The 17,729-nt window shown below is 38.7% G+C and overlaps 2 protein-coding genes across 10 annotated transcripts in view; one reads left to right on the forward strand and one right to left on the reverse strand.

Annotated features, from left to right (window-relative positions):
• Positions 1-2,087, reverse strand: part of SLF1 (SMC5-SMC6 complex localization factor 1) — a 34,508-nt gene extending 32,421 nt beyond the window's left edge. Inside the window, exons 1-3 of one of the 4 annotated variants that reach the window (XM_030471440.1) lie at positions 2,073-2,087; positions 1,191-1,304; positions 966-1,041 (exon numbers count right to left, since the gene is read on the reverse strand). In XM_030471440.1, coding sequence (XP_030327300.1) covers positions 966-1,041; positions 1,191-1,304 — 190 coding nt within the window. In that variant the 5' untranslated portion in view covers positions 2,073-2,087. Of the gene's footprint in view, positions 1-125; positions 946-965; positions 1,042-1,190; positions 1,305-1,765; positions 1,887-2,072 lie in introns of those variants that run through there. The other 3 variants (XM_030471442.1, XM_030471439.1, XM_030471441.1) reach the window with 3 other exon arrangements.
• KIAA0825 (KIAA0825 ortholog) overlaps positions 1,522-17,729 on the forward strand; it is a 253,246-nt gene continuing 237,038 nt past the window's right edge. For 2 of the 6 annotated variants that reach the window (XM_030471432.1, XM_030471433.1), the window contains exons 1-2: positions 1,872-1,976; positions 12,324-12,417. Coding sequence is in view for 2 of the 6 variants with exons in the window: in XM_030471431.1 (XP_030327291.1) it covers positions 16,756-16,764 (9 nt within the window). In the remaining 4 variants the exon portion in view is untranslated. Of the gene's footprint in view, positions 1,559-1,871; positions 1,977-2,079; positions 3,637-12,323; positions 12,418-16,700; positions 16,765-17,729 lie in introns of those variants that run through there. The other 4 variants (XM_030471431.1, XM_030471437.1, XM_030471435.1 and 1 more) reach the window with 3 other exon arrangements.

Here is a 17,729-nt window from a genome sequence, read left to right on the forward strand (position 1 = left end):
AGTCAAAGTTTCCACCTCAAAACTTCTGCTAGTTAGGACTTGCATGAGGACAGGAATCCTGGTTACTACCTCTGTTCACATCTAGGGAGTTCTAAATGGGTTTAAACATGATCTTTTACACTTACTTGAAGAAAAATCTTCATCTTGGGAATGAAGACACTCCCCCTGCCATAAAGGGCGACAGCAATGATTATGTGAAAATAGCACCTCTTCCAGGAGTACTAGATGGTACTGGGGAAGATTTGCAAGTACAGAAACATGACGGTTTTGCATTGCCATGTGGCCACCGCACATATTGCCTCCACTCAGTTCAAGAAAACATCTTTATGTTTTAAATTCCAAGAAGTAAGAAATTCTCATTCTACAGGGATTTTAGCTGCTTATGTATGGGACTTCAGCATTAGGCCTTAGGTAATAAAAAAAAAAAAAGAAAAAAATAAAGGCAAGAGTAAATACCAGAGGCTTGTGTCAGAATGGAAAAAGCCTGGAATTTTCTCTTGCTGCATAAACAGGAACATACGGTGACCTTTGCCAGTGAGTGCTGCACGTGAATTTGGTGTCAAAACCCCACACTGGCTACAGCTGCCCATACTATCCCTGTCTCCTTCTCAAGCAATCTATTTTTAAGTGCTCATATCATTTGCCTGTGACTTCATGATCTAACTAATATATATACTAGTTAGTATGTCAATATAGTAACAAATGTCTGGGAACAAATGCAGATCAAATGAAGGAAGATGGCAGAAATATCATTTGGGAAAATATCCAAACCAAAAATAAGTAAATAAGAACTTGAACATAATGCTATGTTAAAAATCAAGGTTAATGGAACAAGATGAACAAGGGTTTGTAAGACTATTCATTCCTGAAATGAAAGCAGGTAACTAGACACCTTTTAGGGGTCCTTTCCAGTCCTACATTATGGTGCTATGAAATACATGTTTTAAGGCAAACCTTTTACTCACCAGCAGAACAGGCAGCTAAGAACTTTTCACTCTTGCACAGCTTTTTTGCTATAAGATGTGTACAATTCCTGTATTTCTAACAAAACAAAACAAACAGACTTGCATCACTGGAAACAGTTCAACTTCTTCGGTTATTCATACACAACTCTAAACTCCTGTATGGTCCTTTTAAGGCTCATATTTTTATTTTCTGCGCTAACCAGCAGGTACTTTAGTGAGCAATACCTTATTATCTATGAACACACAGTCCAGTTTGAACAGCCATTTGAGCAACGCCTTTTTCTCCCGTTTTTTAAATCCAGTGAATTGGATTATCCGCCTCTGCCCGGCACTTGCCATCTGTTAAAGGGTAAAAAGATGAAAAGGAAACATTAACACCGAAGATACAAATCACGAAACGTTGCTCGGATCAAAACGGTAAACCCGCCGCCAGGCTCGAACACCATCGGGCGGCGGGTCGCCACAGCTGAAGCCGCCACCGGCCGTCCCAACGGCGGTAAGGGGCCGCACCCCCGGGCAGCCGGACGCTGCGCCCATCAAGCCCCAGCCAGCTGAGCCCCAGCAGCTCCAGGGGCCACCCCGCCCGCCGTGAGGTAAAGCGACTCCCTTTTCTCTTTCTCCGCCCGTCATGAGGAAAAGCGCCTCTTCCCCCGCCTCGGCCCGCCATGAGGGAAAGCGCCCCCACTCCCCAGTGGAATCCCGCCGAGAGCTGCCCCAGCGATGCGGTGGGCTCGGGCGGGAGCCACAGGGAGAGAACGGCCTCTCGCTCTGCGGCGGGGAAAGCCGCTGGCCTCACGTACACCCGCTACAGCGGCGGCGGGTGCCCCCTCGCTCCCCACGCTGCTCCGCTCCGGGCCGGGCGCTGCGCCCCGCGCTCGTCCCCCGCCGCATTCCCGCCTTCCCCCCTGCCCCGCCCCCGGATGTGGCGCCGCGGCCGTTCCGGGATGTTGTCACTGACGCTCCGCTGTCGCCGCTGCTGACGGCGGGGAGCCGCGGGGGTAGCCCGGCCAGGTAAGTGGCGCCCGCGGGGCTGCCCTTCCCCTCCCCTTGCGGCCGGCGTCGGGGGCCGCTGCGCCGGTCCGAGGCGGCCGTGGGGCTGGTAGGTACCCCGCTGAGCGGCCCAGCTTCGCGCCTCGGCCCGGGGCGGGGAGGGCGGAATCATCCCTTCCCTCAGGCCGCGGGCGCTGGGTCCCGGGGCTGAGCCAAGTAAGCGGCGAAGGGAGATGTTCGAGACACGCCGGCGCCGCCTCAGATTCGGTGAAAAATCGCCACTTCTGTTGCTCAGCAGAGTTAAGAGTGGAAGGCGGTGTGGTAGGGGTGTGCGCTGCAAGACGGAAGAGAGATCTCGCTGAGTAGAGGAAGCTGACACAGGAGCCAGGTGGAGTTCGATGTAGATGCAGGTTGAAGTATCTCCCGTCTGGAACAGGCTGGCTGGGAAACTCAGGGAAGGGACCAGGGATTTCTGATCCCCACTACCCTTTATGTCTGTATCTCAGAGAAACTTTCACAGTGCTTTGTTCTACATCGTGGCTGATCGTCAGGGAAGGTGACCAGGTACTGCCACAGCCAGATAACCAAGACACATTGTGGAAGGCATTCCCGCCCCACATGATCAAGCTGGTGCTGACTCTTCATTGTGGAAGTCAGGGTTTGATTTTTTATTTTTTTTTTTTAACATTACAGAGCACCCCGAAAAAGGCCAAGGTAACAGTCAGCTTGTACCTCAAGCTTTCAGTTTAGAATTTAGAAATTTAGAAATGCCAATATTATGAATGTTTGTGAAACTTTGTTTTGGTCCCTTGTGTATTTGAGAGGTGACTTTTGGCTTGATTCCCATGTCATATAATGCACTGAACGGATAGCACATTAACAAGGATCATCTGGTCCAGCCTTTTAAGAAGAAACCTGTTGCCACTTCATAATAAAATTAGCTTTGTAGAGCACTTAATTCCTTTTTTAAAACAGTTGGAGAGCAAAAAGCACACATCCTGATTCAAGCAAAGAAAGGACTGAATTGCCTGCTTAGAGAGCTGGATGCTGCTCTCTCTCCTTTCATAAAACTCATACATGAGAGTGAACATGGCACTTTGTACTCATTGAGGTACCAGCTTCATATTTAAGACCTGTAAACTGAGATATGTATGGCAAATCTTTCACAAGTGCTTAGTGTTTGTCACTGCAGCTTAGATCAGTAGTTTCGAGCTCACCAGTGCTACAAAACATAGGTATTCCCGTGGAAAGAAAACCAAAACCACCTAGCTTCTGCCATCTAAAATTTGGCAGCATGTTGAAATCTGGTTTTAAATCTGAGTTTCCCAGATATCAGAATGGATAAATAGTTCTGCTGGATCTCAAATGGGTCTAGTGTTGCTGTTTATAAAGTATTCTGGTAACCATAACGCTTACTGAAGTTCTTCCCATCTTCTGTTTCCTCAACATTCTGGCTGTGTTTTTGTATGCAAGCATGATGACATAAACATCAACAACCTCTGACTTATGTTTTTGATATGTGGCGCTGAAAAATCTCTAAACATCTACTTGAATATTCAGAGTTAAGCGGCTGTATTTGTTGCTTGCATTTATCGATTGACAATGAAGATCAGTTGCATTTTCTATTTTGCACCTGTTGCACCTTTGTACCTTACCTACTGAGTTGTAAAGCACTGTAAAGGTATTCATTTTAATTCTTGTAAACTTTTATGTAAACAGTTTAATCCTTACTAACTGCTACTAGCTACTAACCATTACTTAACTGGTAAATAATAGTTCTAATAGGGCTCTTAACAGGCTGGAGAAGTCTTCAGCATACAGTACTATAAATTTCAGCGTTCAGTACTGTGAGCTAGCTTCTAGTGAAGAAGTTGCATACTTCTATGATGACTGTCACCTTTGAGAATTAAATATTTTCTAGTTGGTTTGTTTTTTTTTTCCTTGTTTCTTGTTGTACCTTGGCACATGAAATATGTGGAATCAAAATAACTCAGACATTTGACCTCAAACATTTCACACTTATCTTCACTTCAAAATACATGAAGTGTATACTGAAAGTGTAGATTTAAGAAATGAAGAACATGTTACCTTCATTTTAATGATGTCTGATAAGTTTGGATTTCACTTGCTCTCTCCCTCTATTATTTTTTTCATCAAAAGCCTGAAGTATTTTCCTCTTTTCCATCCTTCTTGTGATCTCTTCATAGTAGCTAGATATCTCTTAATGCATTATGTTTTTTCTTAGTTACGAGAGTAACTTAGGTCTCATAGATCTGGGGAGCAGTCTTTTTAACTAGTGTATTTTTAAGTACCTCTAGGTTTCTTTGTTCTTTTAATGTGATTGTCAAATACAGTACTATAAACTGTATTTAAGCTGTTTGTTTCTGGGTTTTAGATGGATATCTACTTCTATACCTCCTCTTCTACAGTGCCTGTACCATCTTTTGTAAAAATTCAGAAGTGATTTTCAGTGCTACACAAATGGTACCTGACTTACAAAATTCTAATTGCATTTTAAAGACTACCAAGAATGGCTGTACAGCTTCCAGGTCCTCAGTTCATTTAAGAAGCTAAAATCAGAGGAATAAGTATTCCTTTTACTCTTTCATAAAAAGAGTTTAGTTACAGTGTTTCAGGTGCTTATCTCAGACTTCTGAAACTGCTTCTTAATTTTACTTCCTAGATAGACAAAAAAAAAAAAAAAAAAAAAAGGAATTTTGTTTTCATTCCACTGTTCTAGTTTTCTACCTAATACTTTTTGTTCCCTTTATGTTCAACACATAATCATATTACCACCAGGTCTTTTGCCTTGAAATTTTACTTCTTACGTTTTCCTATAGACAGCTATTCTATTTTTCTCCAGGCCTCATTGGTGTTGCCATGATCAGTGTGATCAGTGTTGAACCTTTTCCGTAAATCTCACAACCTCTTTCCGCAAGCCTTCACCACTTTATCCTTAACTTTGCAACTTACAGTTTAGTGGGGGTTTTCTTTCACTTTTTCATCTCTCAGTAGGGTTTTGTCTTGCTGTGTTGAAAATTTTATGTAATTTCTTGCAGTACCTGTGATAGTGATACAATCCAAGCAAAAACATCTCTTCAATTTTGAAATATGATCTGACAGGTTTTTTTCATCTAGTAGAAGATACTTTTCATTCTGTGCTTAAAATATTTTCCATCATGCAAAGAAGTGTATCAATTGACCAACAATTTTAGAGTTTAAAAAATTATTCATTAGAGCTTTTTTCTTCTGTTGCATGAACATAACACGTACACTTGTTTAAGCAGTATCTTTTGGCAAAACACATATTACAGTGCCACAAACAAATTTTGGTCAAACATTTAGTAATCAGAGCTTTGTAAGAAAAAACAAACGCAAATCCTGAAGTTATACTGGAAAGTCAGTCTTAAAAGTTAAAACAGTATCAAGTGTCTCCACACTGCCTTCATGTGGAGAAAAATCTAACTTTGTGCCCTGTTTTAAGTCCATGTTGTAAGTGTGTCTTCAGTACAGAGCACTGACTGGCTTTGTCGAAACAATGAAGGAATTTAAATTTTCTTCTGTAGTGATAAGGGATTACAAGAATTAGAAATAATATAAACAAGTCCGCAGAAGCTGGAATAGCTTCTTAATAAGAATCATTCTTCTTAGAACCGTACCTGTAGTTTCTTTCATGAGCTGATGAATATAGGAATGGCAGAACAAGCACTCTGAAAATTGTTGCTTTTCTTCAAGGTTTACTGATTATGTAAACTCTCAGTTACTGTAAATTTGTACTTATGTTTAGAGACATCTTTCTGGTCTTTTCAGGATGTACTGTTTCAGTTTCTCTCATTTATTTTTCTTACAACGAATGTTTCTTTTTCTGGTTATTGTAAGCTCAGCCTATGTTCTTCTCATCTCCTTGCATTCACCTGCCTTTCTGCCTACTCTCGTTGCATTGATGTCTGTCAGTTGAATCAGTGCTGAGAGTCAAATGCAGACAGTGCAGAATGGTGTTCAGCAACTTGTTCAATGACTCTTCTGTAAATGGTGCCAGGCTGTATACTTTATGTGTATTAGTTCACTTATTAATGAATTAATGAACTGCGTTTCGTTAGTTCACTTTCAGTCACTCGTTACTTGGAATAAGGTTTTTTTCTTTGGTTGGTTTGGGTTTTTTTTAACATACAGGTAGTGGAATGGTTTCATTTTGCATTTAATACTTAACCTTCCCACCACGTAAAGTTCAAGTTTCTTCTTGTTGCTGACAAGAGTTAGTCCCTGGCTGCTTGGACCTTCTTGTTGCTGACAAGAGTTAGTCCCTGGCTGCTTGGACCTTCTTTCTTAATCATATCACTGTTCTCCTGTCCTGACCTAAATTCGCTGTACCTGCCTGGAATACTTAATTGAGCTAATTCCCCCACTGACCTTCTCATATTTTCTCCTGACGTGATCAGCAAATTTTCCTTCATCAAAGTCCTTTCACCTTCTTTTTTTTTTTTTTTTTTTGAAAATCCACATAAGCTCATTGAGATTGTATTGTTTGATTATTATTTTTTTAATTTTTGGGGGTGTATTTTAAAATGCATTTTCTTTGTCTTTTGTGTATTATTCCTTCCTAAGTAGCTGCAGCTGGAATGGTGAATGTATGTAATGGTAGCAAAATTATAAATATTTCTTATATTTCTCAGAATATTCCAGAATTATTTCTTCTTTGCAGTAACCCCTTTCTTCCCCCAGTTTTATTTATTATTAGGCAACTGCCAACAGCATGGCTGATGCCCCACAATGCAGATAAACCTGGACCCTGGCTCACAGGCATTAGAAAATTGAGTTAGACATGATGTAACCAGTGGGGTAATGTGGTGCATGTGCACTTTTTACCTTCTCTGGTGTTCACTGTACTTGAGGTCAGTACAGAGGGTAGGCAAAAGGTGCAGATGGTTGTGGATGGATGGAGAAGAGAAAAAGACTAAAAAGAAGTTAAGAGAAAATATGGCATAAATTATAATAGGGAAGATAGCGAAGGTACAACAAGAGCAAGCTAGTAGCAAAATACCATACAGCATGTTGCAGTTCTGTCAATGTATTTTATCAAAATGTAACTTAAAGCTTATATAAAATTGTGAAATACAGGTATCAGACACAGATTTGCTATTTAAGGTGAGCTTCACAATGTATTGTAGTGGTTCCTTGTACTGTTCAGTTGCTCTTTAAGTTGAAGTGAAACCCCTGTTAGCAGCAGATTTTGTAGATAACTCTTGTATTCTTACAACTTCGTTTGACATCCATCTGAAAGAATTCCAGGTCAGCACCCAAAGGCAACTTACCCTGGGATATTGATGTCTCTTTAAAATCTCATGAAGATTGTAGTAGAAGCATTCTGTACCAAAATGATTGGCTTTTATTGGTTTGTTTTTTTATTTTATCAGATATCACTGTCGACTCAAAAAGCAGACAGCATTCAGCAAATTCAAAATTAACTGTCAGTGTAGTAGCAAAAAATATTTATTAGTATAGTATTAATGTAGTAACCTATTGCCATAAGAAAGGGGGTTTCTCTTCAGATAGGCTTTGAGGTCTGTTTCAATGCAAAATAAGCTAAATATCCATCATTTTTGCTTTTCTCACTGAGTCTTGTGAAGAGTACATTTGGGTGAACAAGAAATTTTGTGTAATGGCTGTTTGTTTCCCATCACACTTGTGGACTTTGGAGGTAAGAAGTGGAGTTTTGTTGCTGTGAACATGATGGTGTGATTAAACTTGGCTTTGACATACCCAGGTGTAAGACATACAAGTCATTTCCCTATCCAGAGATAGTACTCTATACTATGAGGGAAATGTTCCCTCAAGTAAAGAGATGGCAATGTTCTTTGTGATCTGTATTCCGAGGAGCTTTTTGAGAATTGGTAAGGTCTTCCAAATATCTTTCTGAAAATAATCTGAGGATTGCAGAAGTGTCTAGACCTTTTGCAGAAGGGGTACTTTGGCAGTCCCGTATGCACAGAAGAATGAAAGACTTCATTTGAAGCAATGGCATAGGTAAGGTCTCTCTTTCCTTCCGCTTTCCCAGTGAAGCAGTGACATTAGTGCAGAAGGCTGTTGCTGTCAGCGGTTTCTCCCATCTGGAGTGCCAGTATGGACAGAAGGGCTGTGTGGTTAGTAACATTACTGCTCATAAAGATAATCAGTAAGGGCTGAGGTAAGAGCAGGACTGAAATCCTTGCCTGGGAACAGAGTATCTTTTCAGGAAATGCTGGGGAGCACTTTTGGGAAAGCAAAGATGGAAAGGCTTCCTTTGGGAAGGCATTATGGGCTCTTCTGCATAAGCATAAACTCTCTAAAGGTGCCAGCCCCATTTCTCTCATTTTCCTGCCTCCCTACTCCCCCGGTGGCATGCTCAAAGATTTATTAGGCAGACCAGACTAGTACTACTGTACGCTTGTCCATCTGCAGCTAACTAAACCCATGTTTTGGTGGTGGGAGGCTTAAACAAGTACAACTGTTCCACTCATGGGATTTAAGGACACTGTGGCAGGAGAGGCGACAAAATGAAAAAGAGCAGGATGAGGATTAATGGGGAGACTAATCAGGAGAGTTGCATGTGTATCATATTGGACATACATGATGTAAATCTTCTGAGGTAAATGGTAGATGCTGATTGAAATATGGTGAATTAATGTGTCAGTTTTATAGTTTAAACATTTATAGTTGCTTGCAGAAACTGATTTGCTGCAGTCTGTGGAGGCATGGAATAGGCCTCAGAGAATTATATTCGGAGGTGTTTCCATATTTAAGTTACTCGTATGCCAATTTTTTCTATGCAAAACATCTACCAGTTAAATTTTCAGGATCAGTGTTACTTTGGAATGAGCTTGTCTCTGTGAGAAACAGTATAGAATTAGACTGAGACACTGCATTAGTTAAAAATATGTGTGTATACATGTGCCTCTATACAAATATATAAGGTAGTATTATATGCTATACGGGAGCTTTTCTTGAACAAGGCAAAATTCTTTGCTAATCCAGGTAGCTCATTACAAAATATTTGTACAGAGTATTGATATACTGAAGCATGATTATGCATTCTACTTCTGGGTTTGGTTTTTGGTTTTTTTTTAATGGATAGATTTAGGTCACTTTATAAGGAATTAAAGGAAAATTATATTACAGAAAGAATCCTTGATTAAGAATCTTTGATTTTTCCCTCTCCCCCTTTAGTTCCTATGCTATTATTAGTCTTTACCTAAAAGTCTTAGCAATATAGTTAGCAATTCTTCCTTTTATAACTAAATATGTCAGATAGCTGTCAGCTCTGTGATGTGCCTGATCTTCTCGCTTTTGGAATTCAATTCAATTCAATATCGAATCCAAGTCATCTGATAGCAATGCAAAATGCTGCTAGAATGTTACTCTGCTGTACTTTGTAATCTCCATTCCTAAATTTTATGTTCGATGGAGGTGAAACTCTTATATATTGTTGTTTAGTTTATTTCTTATTAGTTAATATAGGTGAAGTAATCAGTATGGTGCATGTTTCTGCTCATAATTTCAGTTTTAGCAAATACTCTACTTACTTAACTTGTCCAAACATGTTGAAGGTATTGAATTTTAAGGCAAAAACATTCACAGTCTGAAAAGGGAACACTGACAAGTTCAAAGGGAAAAGAAGAATAATTTATACAAGAAATTGTAGATAATGATGCCATCCAGTTGTTTTAAAGTGCTTCTACCTCACCTTTAATGAATTAGATTTGTCAACAATGTATGTTTTATGCACTGCTTCTAATGAAGTGGCATACCAGCCCTGCAATGTACTTTGAGGTTTATTCCATCAAAGCTTTTTCCTGTTGTAAAGTAGACCTTTTTAAATCATAGATACTAAAAACTACATTTAAATAACATTAAGGTTGTGACACAAACACGAAATGACAAACTTCAGGCAATTCAAACTCAAGGCTGGCAACTTGTCATTATCTTGCATTGTTGCTTTTTAAAAAAGAAGCACAATTGCATGATGTAAGGATTTAGTGTCAGAGTAACTTTAAATTTCTTGGCTTTTTGTGGGCTAGAGTTACAACCTTACTGTCATTTTCAATATAGTTTGTTGTTTATTGTTGTTTTTGTTGGGTTTTTTTTTTTTTTTGCATAGCCTCTGTTTTCAGAAAAATAATAAAAACTGTGGAAAAAGTACAAGCTTTGTTGGCTTTGTTCGTAATTTAAAACACAGATATGAAAGTGTTGGTCAGAGAACAGGGGCTATCTGTCCCATTGTCAATCTTATATACGATTCTTTCAAACTTCCTTTGCTCTTGCCTTTGCTGATTCTTCTACAGAACTTCTGAGTTACTGAAACTTTAGCCCTGGGCCACTTCAGTTAAAACCCTGGCAGGTGCTAAGAGTTCCCAATTCTTTACTACGTAAAGAACCACTTGCTTCTTAATACTGAAATACTGAATCAAATGAGAGTTTAATACATGTGGAAAACCTTGTAAGAAGGCACTTAAATTACTTAAAATATTGTGAAACAAAAGCAGGTGAACAGGATACTTGCTGTTACTTCTTACATGTACTTTCCCATTTTGTTGCTGTTGAACATAATGGATATTTCTGTTCAGGAACATAAACACTGTCCTTTCAGTTCCTCTGTAGGGGTGATTTCTCAAGATCTGTAAGTCTAAGGCAGGCAATCTATCATTTTCATCATAGTTTTGTCAATTTAATATAGCATAAGCTGCCACTGCTGCTAAGTGGGCAGGCCTGCACCAGCCACTTGCTGCAGTCACCTGCCCTGATCCACCATGAGTGCCTCGTAAATGAGGATGGATGGACTTGCATGGGGTAGGTGACTGGTACAGAAGGTTGGTAGGGTATTTTTGCCAAGTGTGATGGTTTAACCTCAGCTGGCAAGTAGCACTCATTCACATACTTGCTCACTCCCCCTGTGGTGGGATGGGGGAGAGAATCAGGAGAGTAAAAGGTGAGAAAACTCATGGTTTCAGATAAAGACAGTTTAATAGGCAAAGGAAAAGCTGCACACAAGCAAAGCAAACTAAGGAATCTGTTCACCACTTCCCATGGTCAGGCAGGTGTTCAGCCATCTCCAGGACAGCAGGGCTCCACCATGTGTACCGGTGACTTGGTAGGACAAATGCTGTCACTCGGAAATGTCTCCACCTTCCTTCTTTCCCTCCCAGCTTTAGATGTTAACCATGATGCCTTATGGTATGGAATATCCCTTGAGTCAGGTGGGGTCAGCAGTCCTGACTGTGTCCTGTCCCAGCTCCTTCTGCATCCCCAACCTGCTCGCTTGTGGGAAATGATGAGGATCAGAAAATGCTTTGACTCTATATGAGCACTGCTCAGCAGTAATGAAAACATCCCTGTGTTACCAATACAGGGCATAGGGCTATGATTTGGGTTAGTGCTGGAAATGCAATGAAGCTCAGAAAGTTGCTATGAAGAAAATGAACTCCATCTCAGCCAAAACCAGGTCACCAAGCTAGTCTTTTGCTACCCAACTTGACTAATTATGTCAGTGACCACAACCACAGCTGGATGCAACAGTCAATCTTTAGTTTTTTTAATACAGGCTGTGAATAACAGACTCACAGACTGGTTTAGGCTGGAAGGGACCTTAAAGCTCATCCAGTTCTAATCCCTGGCCATAGGTAGGGACACCTTCCACTAGACCAGGTTGCTCCAAGTCCTGTCCAACCTGGCCTTGAGCACTGCCAGGGATGGGGCAGCCACAGCTTCTCTGGGCAACCTGTGCCAGCGCCTCATCACCCTCACAGGGAAGAACTGCCGAAGATCTAATCTAAATCATACCTCTTTCACTTTAAGACCCTTGCCCCTGTCCTGTCACTACAGGCCCTGGTAAAAAGTCTGTCTTTCTTATAAGCCTTCTTTATATGTGGGATGTTCATCGCAAACTTCTACCTCTTCTTTTTTCTAAGCTGCTTGTTTTCAGTTGGGTGACCACAAGGTAGATTGTTCTCAGTGAAAATACTGAGCTATTTGGACCTTGCCTAAACGTTTCTTATAGCTGCCATATGCTATTTTGGGAGACTCTGTGGCCTTCTAATTTCCCATCCTGTCCATATCTTCTCTCCATTGCTTTTCTACCTTTGCAGTAGTGAAATGAAGTATTAGGTAGCACCATGCTTTGTATAATAAGTCTCAACAGAAGTGGAGACTTCTGAAGCTAAAACTTAAAAACATTCTGAACTTGGACTACTATTTACCAGTTGGAATTAAGAATTATACTGTCCTAGAGTATGAGCAATTTTATGTAATACTCAAGCAATTAGGATTTTTAATTGTGAAAGTGTTAGTTCATGAAATACTACCTATTAGTATTTATACTACTTTCTTTTTACATAGGACCACTGATGAGCTATGAACTCAATATTACACATGGGCCCTTCAAACTGAAAACAAAAAGATTTCAGTTACAGAGAGAAAATAATGACTGAAGGTATGTATTTATGTAAATTGTACATTGGTATGTTCTGAAATTGACTTCCTATAAAATATAAAATGTTTTAAAAGTTCCAACTGGGTGGTTAGATGACCTGTAAAGTTTATAAGAATTGCTACTAATTGAGAATATATATGAATTCTTACTGACTGAAGAAAATGTAGGAGTGCTATATTTAAATTTAAGAGGTTTTTCTAAGTTCTAAATAAGCTTTGTTCAGATTAACCATTTTATAAATTCTTATCTCTCTGCAGCAGCTATAAAAATTACTAGCTGTTTTAACTATTAAGAAATTAATAGGTATTAACTTTGGATTAGTATAATTTCATAAGTCTCAATAACTTCTCTCTTTGTAGTAAGGACTTACACAGTTATTGTGGAAGCTAACTGAGACCATTGTTTTTGAAATGCATATTGTACTTTGCAGCATATGTTTAGGTGCAATAGTCCCTAACATTTATTATATTTGGAGCAGAATACAGTCTGTTCTATAATATACAGAAAAACCTAGTAAACTCTCTTGTGTTAGAAAGGTCAGAAAATGTGCCCTGTCTCTCAAGTTGTCTGAGTCTCTTTACCTCAGTATAATCAATCCATTTCTCTCCACTCTTTTTGTTGCATTGCCATTAGCACATAATAGTACAAAAATCTAACTTGAATAAAAACTTGTGATCATTCCAGGAAGAAGTGGTTTAGGTAGCTGTATCAACCAGTAGTACAGATAAAGAAGTGGATTATTGGAAATAGGAATAGTAGGTTCTAAAATGTTTTTAAATCTTGACATGCCTTTTGACTGAGAGCATGAGTTATGTATGGTAATGCAGATCTAGGAGCTGGTGAGGAATACCACACACTTTGCTATTTTCCTGTAATAAACTTGTCCCTCGTGTATGCTGTGATAGAAGAAAACATCAGAAAAAGCATTCCAGTCTGCCTTAGTATTAAAACTCAAATTATTTGCTCAATATCATTCCATGATACACACTTGTCAAGCAATAGACTTTTGCTGCTCTTACTTGGAACAACCTTAAAAGTTTTTGAATAATGTTCAGCTCCAAAGATTAGCATTGGGCAGGATATTGTAATGTCACTTATTACCAGTTTATCTAGGAAAAACATGTAATTTCATTAAATGCTCCCTCCCTCTTCTGTCCCTGAACTCTTTTCTCCATTATTCAGAATACATACAATTAGCTAAATTTCTCGTTGGATGATTTTTTTGTGCTTGTAACATCCTGTAGACTGTTTCCTGATGGTGTATCACTGAAAGGAATCTTGGGTTGGGACCACATGCTGTTGACTGGGTCACAAGCAGCATAATCTGTTTTAGAGGTCAATAGAGTTGAAACCGCAGAACCTTATTTTTTTATACAAAAACAGATTTGACCAAAATAGATTTGATCACCACTCATGCTTCTGAAGGATATTCTGCTAGAGTTGTTACTATACTCAGTTTTAGGCAGTTAAATTAAAAAATATATGGATTGAACCTTGAGTATTTGATTGAAATATAAGTTTCCAGCTTGAATGATATACGGCTTATTAATTTTTAACTTTAGAAAAGTTGTAAAATGCTATAAAATTAAAGAAAAAGAAATGAGCTAAAATGTTAACATGACCCTGGAAAAAAAAGTTTTACTCATTTTTTTTAGTATGATGTCCCCTTCTCTTTCTGTCTAGAAACTTGAAATGTAGCCTTACTTCAGAATAAAAAGACAACAAACACATCTTCAGTTTTCAGTCCAGTTTTGTTCTGAAGCAAAAAATTGATTTCATGTGATAAACAAGTAGTGCACATTGTTTACACTGTAGTTTCACTTCTTGGCTGGTTGCACGACTCATTTGAGCCTTGTAATTATGTAAGAAATAACGCAGCGCATGGTGTTCACTTGTAAGATATTTATGAACACTTGCCCTTTTAATCATAAAAACAAAGGCAAAGTGCTTTTTGCACTAGAGATCGTAATATAAATTTTACAGTAGTCGTTCAAGATGATGGGGGGAGGAACCCCTTTATGCATCACAAATCAGCTGATTGTCTTTCCTTTTTACACAGTAATTTATGACCTTTCTGGTTCCAAAGAAAGATTTATTTTCCTCTGTGTGAATCCATTTTTTTATGATTCCCTCTCCCTCCTTTGTAACACTATCGCTTCGATGATATTTTGGAATAGTATTCTTGACACAGGATCTTGCTAGAAGAGATGGTAGAAATGTGCTGGAGTTCTCCACAAGTGTTCTTGAATCATACCCACGTGGCATTTCCATGGCATATACAGCCTAACAGGATAGAGGTAAATGAACTTCCTCATGAAGTAGGAGATGTTTCCTTCATGAGCTGACAGCTGCGGGACTTAGCTGCCCTATGATAAGGAGCTTCAGGCAGGAGTATGAGTATAGTTTAAAGAGATCCTTGAGAAGAAGGAAGTTGATTTCACTATAACTGTTCCTTTATTATCCTTTCTTTGCTCTTCAGCAGCAATGGAAAGGTATTGTGGATAAACATTCTTTAAAAGTGCCACTCGGTTATGCATTTTCCCCCCTTTTTTTTTTTTTCCTTTTTCAGCGAACATCAGATAACATAAGTGATCAAGTGAGATAAAACTGGATCAAAATATAGAGAGGATGCTGTGGGAAAATCAAGGATACCTCTAAGTGACTAGTTGAAAAAATAAGTTATATATGGCTTGCAGATTAGTAAGAAGCTCACATCTTAAAAACAAACAAACAGAGAAGACTGATCGTGGAGCACAGGCACCAGTTGCCAGCCCAAACTGTTAAGAGAACACTAAAATGCTGCTGTATTAGTAAAAAGCATAATTCTCTTGCTGTGGAACTCTAAACATCATCTAAACACTGCATTTCATAGTGAAATTATGGATTCCTCAAAGGTAGGGTTTTATTGTTTTGGTGTATTTAGGCTAGTTACCATAGAATCTTTTAAAACAGCTTTGATGAGTCTTAAATTAGGCCTGTGCATGGGACAGGCAATCTGAGGTGTTTAAACAAAGGCTTCACATGAGGCTTCTGATGGGAAACATCTTGGTTATTTTGTTCGGTTTTTTTCATAGCTAGTAACACTTCAAAACCTGATTGCAAGTTTAAATACGTCAAAATAGTAAGAAGCAATAGACTTTCAGATGATCGGAGAGACTGGTGTGTCTCTGTGAAGAAAATATTTTTCATAAAAATGTATTGTGCTTTGATTAATCCACATAAACTTCAAATAGAATGCTAATTATACAATACTGTGCCTCATCAGAGAAATCAATTACTTTTAAATTGATATATGTGAAGCAGCGAGTTATGTTATAAAGCCTTCTTTGAAGACAAGCCAACAGAGAGGAAAATGATTACAGATCACGTCCTTCTGCGGAAGCTTATTTGCCTTGAACATATTTCCTGTTGTCAAATGCTAACCTTTCTTAGACCGCTGCTGATGTAGTTGAATATAAAGTTGTCCCCCTTGAAATTCTGATTTATATTACATCTTAGCTGCAAGCATTTGGTCAATCTCAGAAATGTAAAATGATCTTGAAACACATCCTATGAGATCTACTAAATTGAAATTATTTGTATAATCTTTTTCTTATTTCAGTTAGATTATGACATGCAATTGTCACCTTTTGCAAGTAATATTTTTCTTTGCCTTGAAAGTGCTGGCTTCTTTAAACACAATTACAGTTGTTGGTTTGCTAATCCTGTGAGTCAGTCTGCACTAAACAAGAAGCTTATCTCAAACCCTTGGCAGCTTCAGTGAAAATTAAAAAGCATGCTTTATTGTAGAGATTGTCAAGAGTGGAAATAATATTTGTCCAGTAGGACAGCTTGCTTTTGTAGTCTCTAAATGAAAGTTGAGATTCTGTCTCTTCCTTGAAAGCTTCTGTGTCAAGAAGGTAATTTGGACTGTTTGTGGTTTGACAGGGATTATTAAAATCAGATGAAGTGAAGGGAAGGAAGTATGAGAAAGCAAAATTGACAGTGACACTCTCTATTATTTGCAGCTTGGATCATGATGACTATGTTGATATGATAGATTCTAAATGTTTGGTTTACTGTTGGGATATGTTAAGCAGCAAATACAGTAAAATGCAGTTACAGATAATTTTTTCTGACTTAACACAAAGCCATCCAGCGTTTATTTTCATTGGGAAATTTGAAAGGGAGAGTGTAGCAGAAAATGAAAGACTAGAGGGGCAAATGAAAGGAAAAAGGGAGTGAATCAGAATTTAATTTTCTCCTTTGTGATTTGATTTAAGCAACTTTTTTTTTTTTTTGAGTTCATGCAGCTTGCTAGTGTACTTCAGAGGGAATAAAACTCGGGGTTAAGAATTCATGGAACAGGTCATAAAATTTATTTTTCCAATTACTTGAATTTTGGTAGGAATTTTCTAGCATTAATAGTTTTACAGAAAGTGAGCTTAAGTCTTAAAGATTGCTGATCCACATCAAATTTTCATGACTTGCAGCTTACATCTTATTTTTATATAGTGATCTTTTCTGCCACTTTGAGATAAGTTATTTAAAAACTGAAATTATTGCATATTCATACAGCTAAATTTTTAATTGCTGGAGATACATTAGCTGCAAACTGTATGCATCTTTTGGTGTCTAGTGAATATACAAGGTATCATTTATCTTAAGTCTTTTTTTTTATCTCTTGGTCAATAGGTAAATTTTCAGGTTTTGAATAGGCAAGTTAGTGCAGAAGTAATACATCAGTCTAGTTTGAAGGTTGCTCTCATTTCTATGTGGTTTCCGTTTCTGTTTTCCAGTACAGGAACTTTGCAAAAAAAAATCTATTTTGGGGGCAATTTTCAGTGTAGAGTTTTACGATTTTTTTTGGAAATTAGAAAACTGAAAGGAAAATAAGTGACACGTGAAAGCCTTTGCTGTTACTTAGCATAGCCATAGCTTCATGTCTTTTAAACATGTCATGCAACGTTCCAACAGTTGAGCCATGCCAGTGTAGAAAGGCCCGTCTCTTATCTGCACCTATCTTTGCAGCAGAGGAAGCATGTTAGCATCTGGAGTGATTAATCTCCCAGAACAAAAAGGGTAAGGGAGCAGAATGAGTGAGGAAAAAGAGGTTACCTAGAGTTGTTCACAGACGTGCAAAATAAGGACTGTCATGAGAGAAAAGTGTGATGTTAAAAACAGTGGGGACACTGGTAAAAGAGCATACAAATGCCTGATGTGAGAGGAGTGTGCAGTGTCTGATGCAGGCTGGAGCGGGGAATGTGAAGCACAAACAAGCACCATGAAGTAGGCCCTGAGTTGAAGGAAGATTGAAAATGTGTGTACTGGAC

Source organism: Strigops habroptila, chromosome Z, assembly GCF_004027225.2.
Source record: "Strigops habroptila isolate Jane chromosome Z, bStrHab1.2.pri, whole genome shotgun sequence".
In the NCBI taxonomy this organism is placed as follows: domain Eukaryota; kingdom Metazoa; phylum Chordata; class Aves; order Psittaciformes; family Psittacidae; genus Strigops; species Strigops habroptila.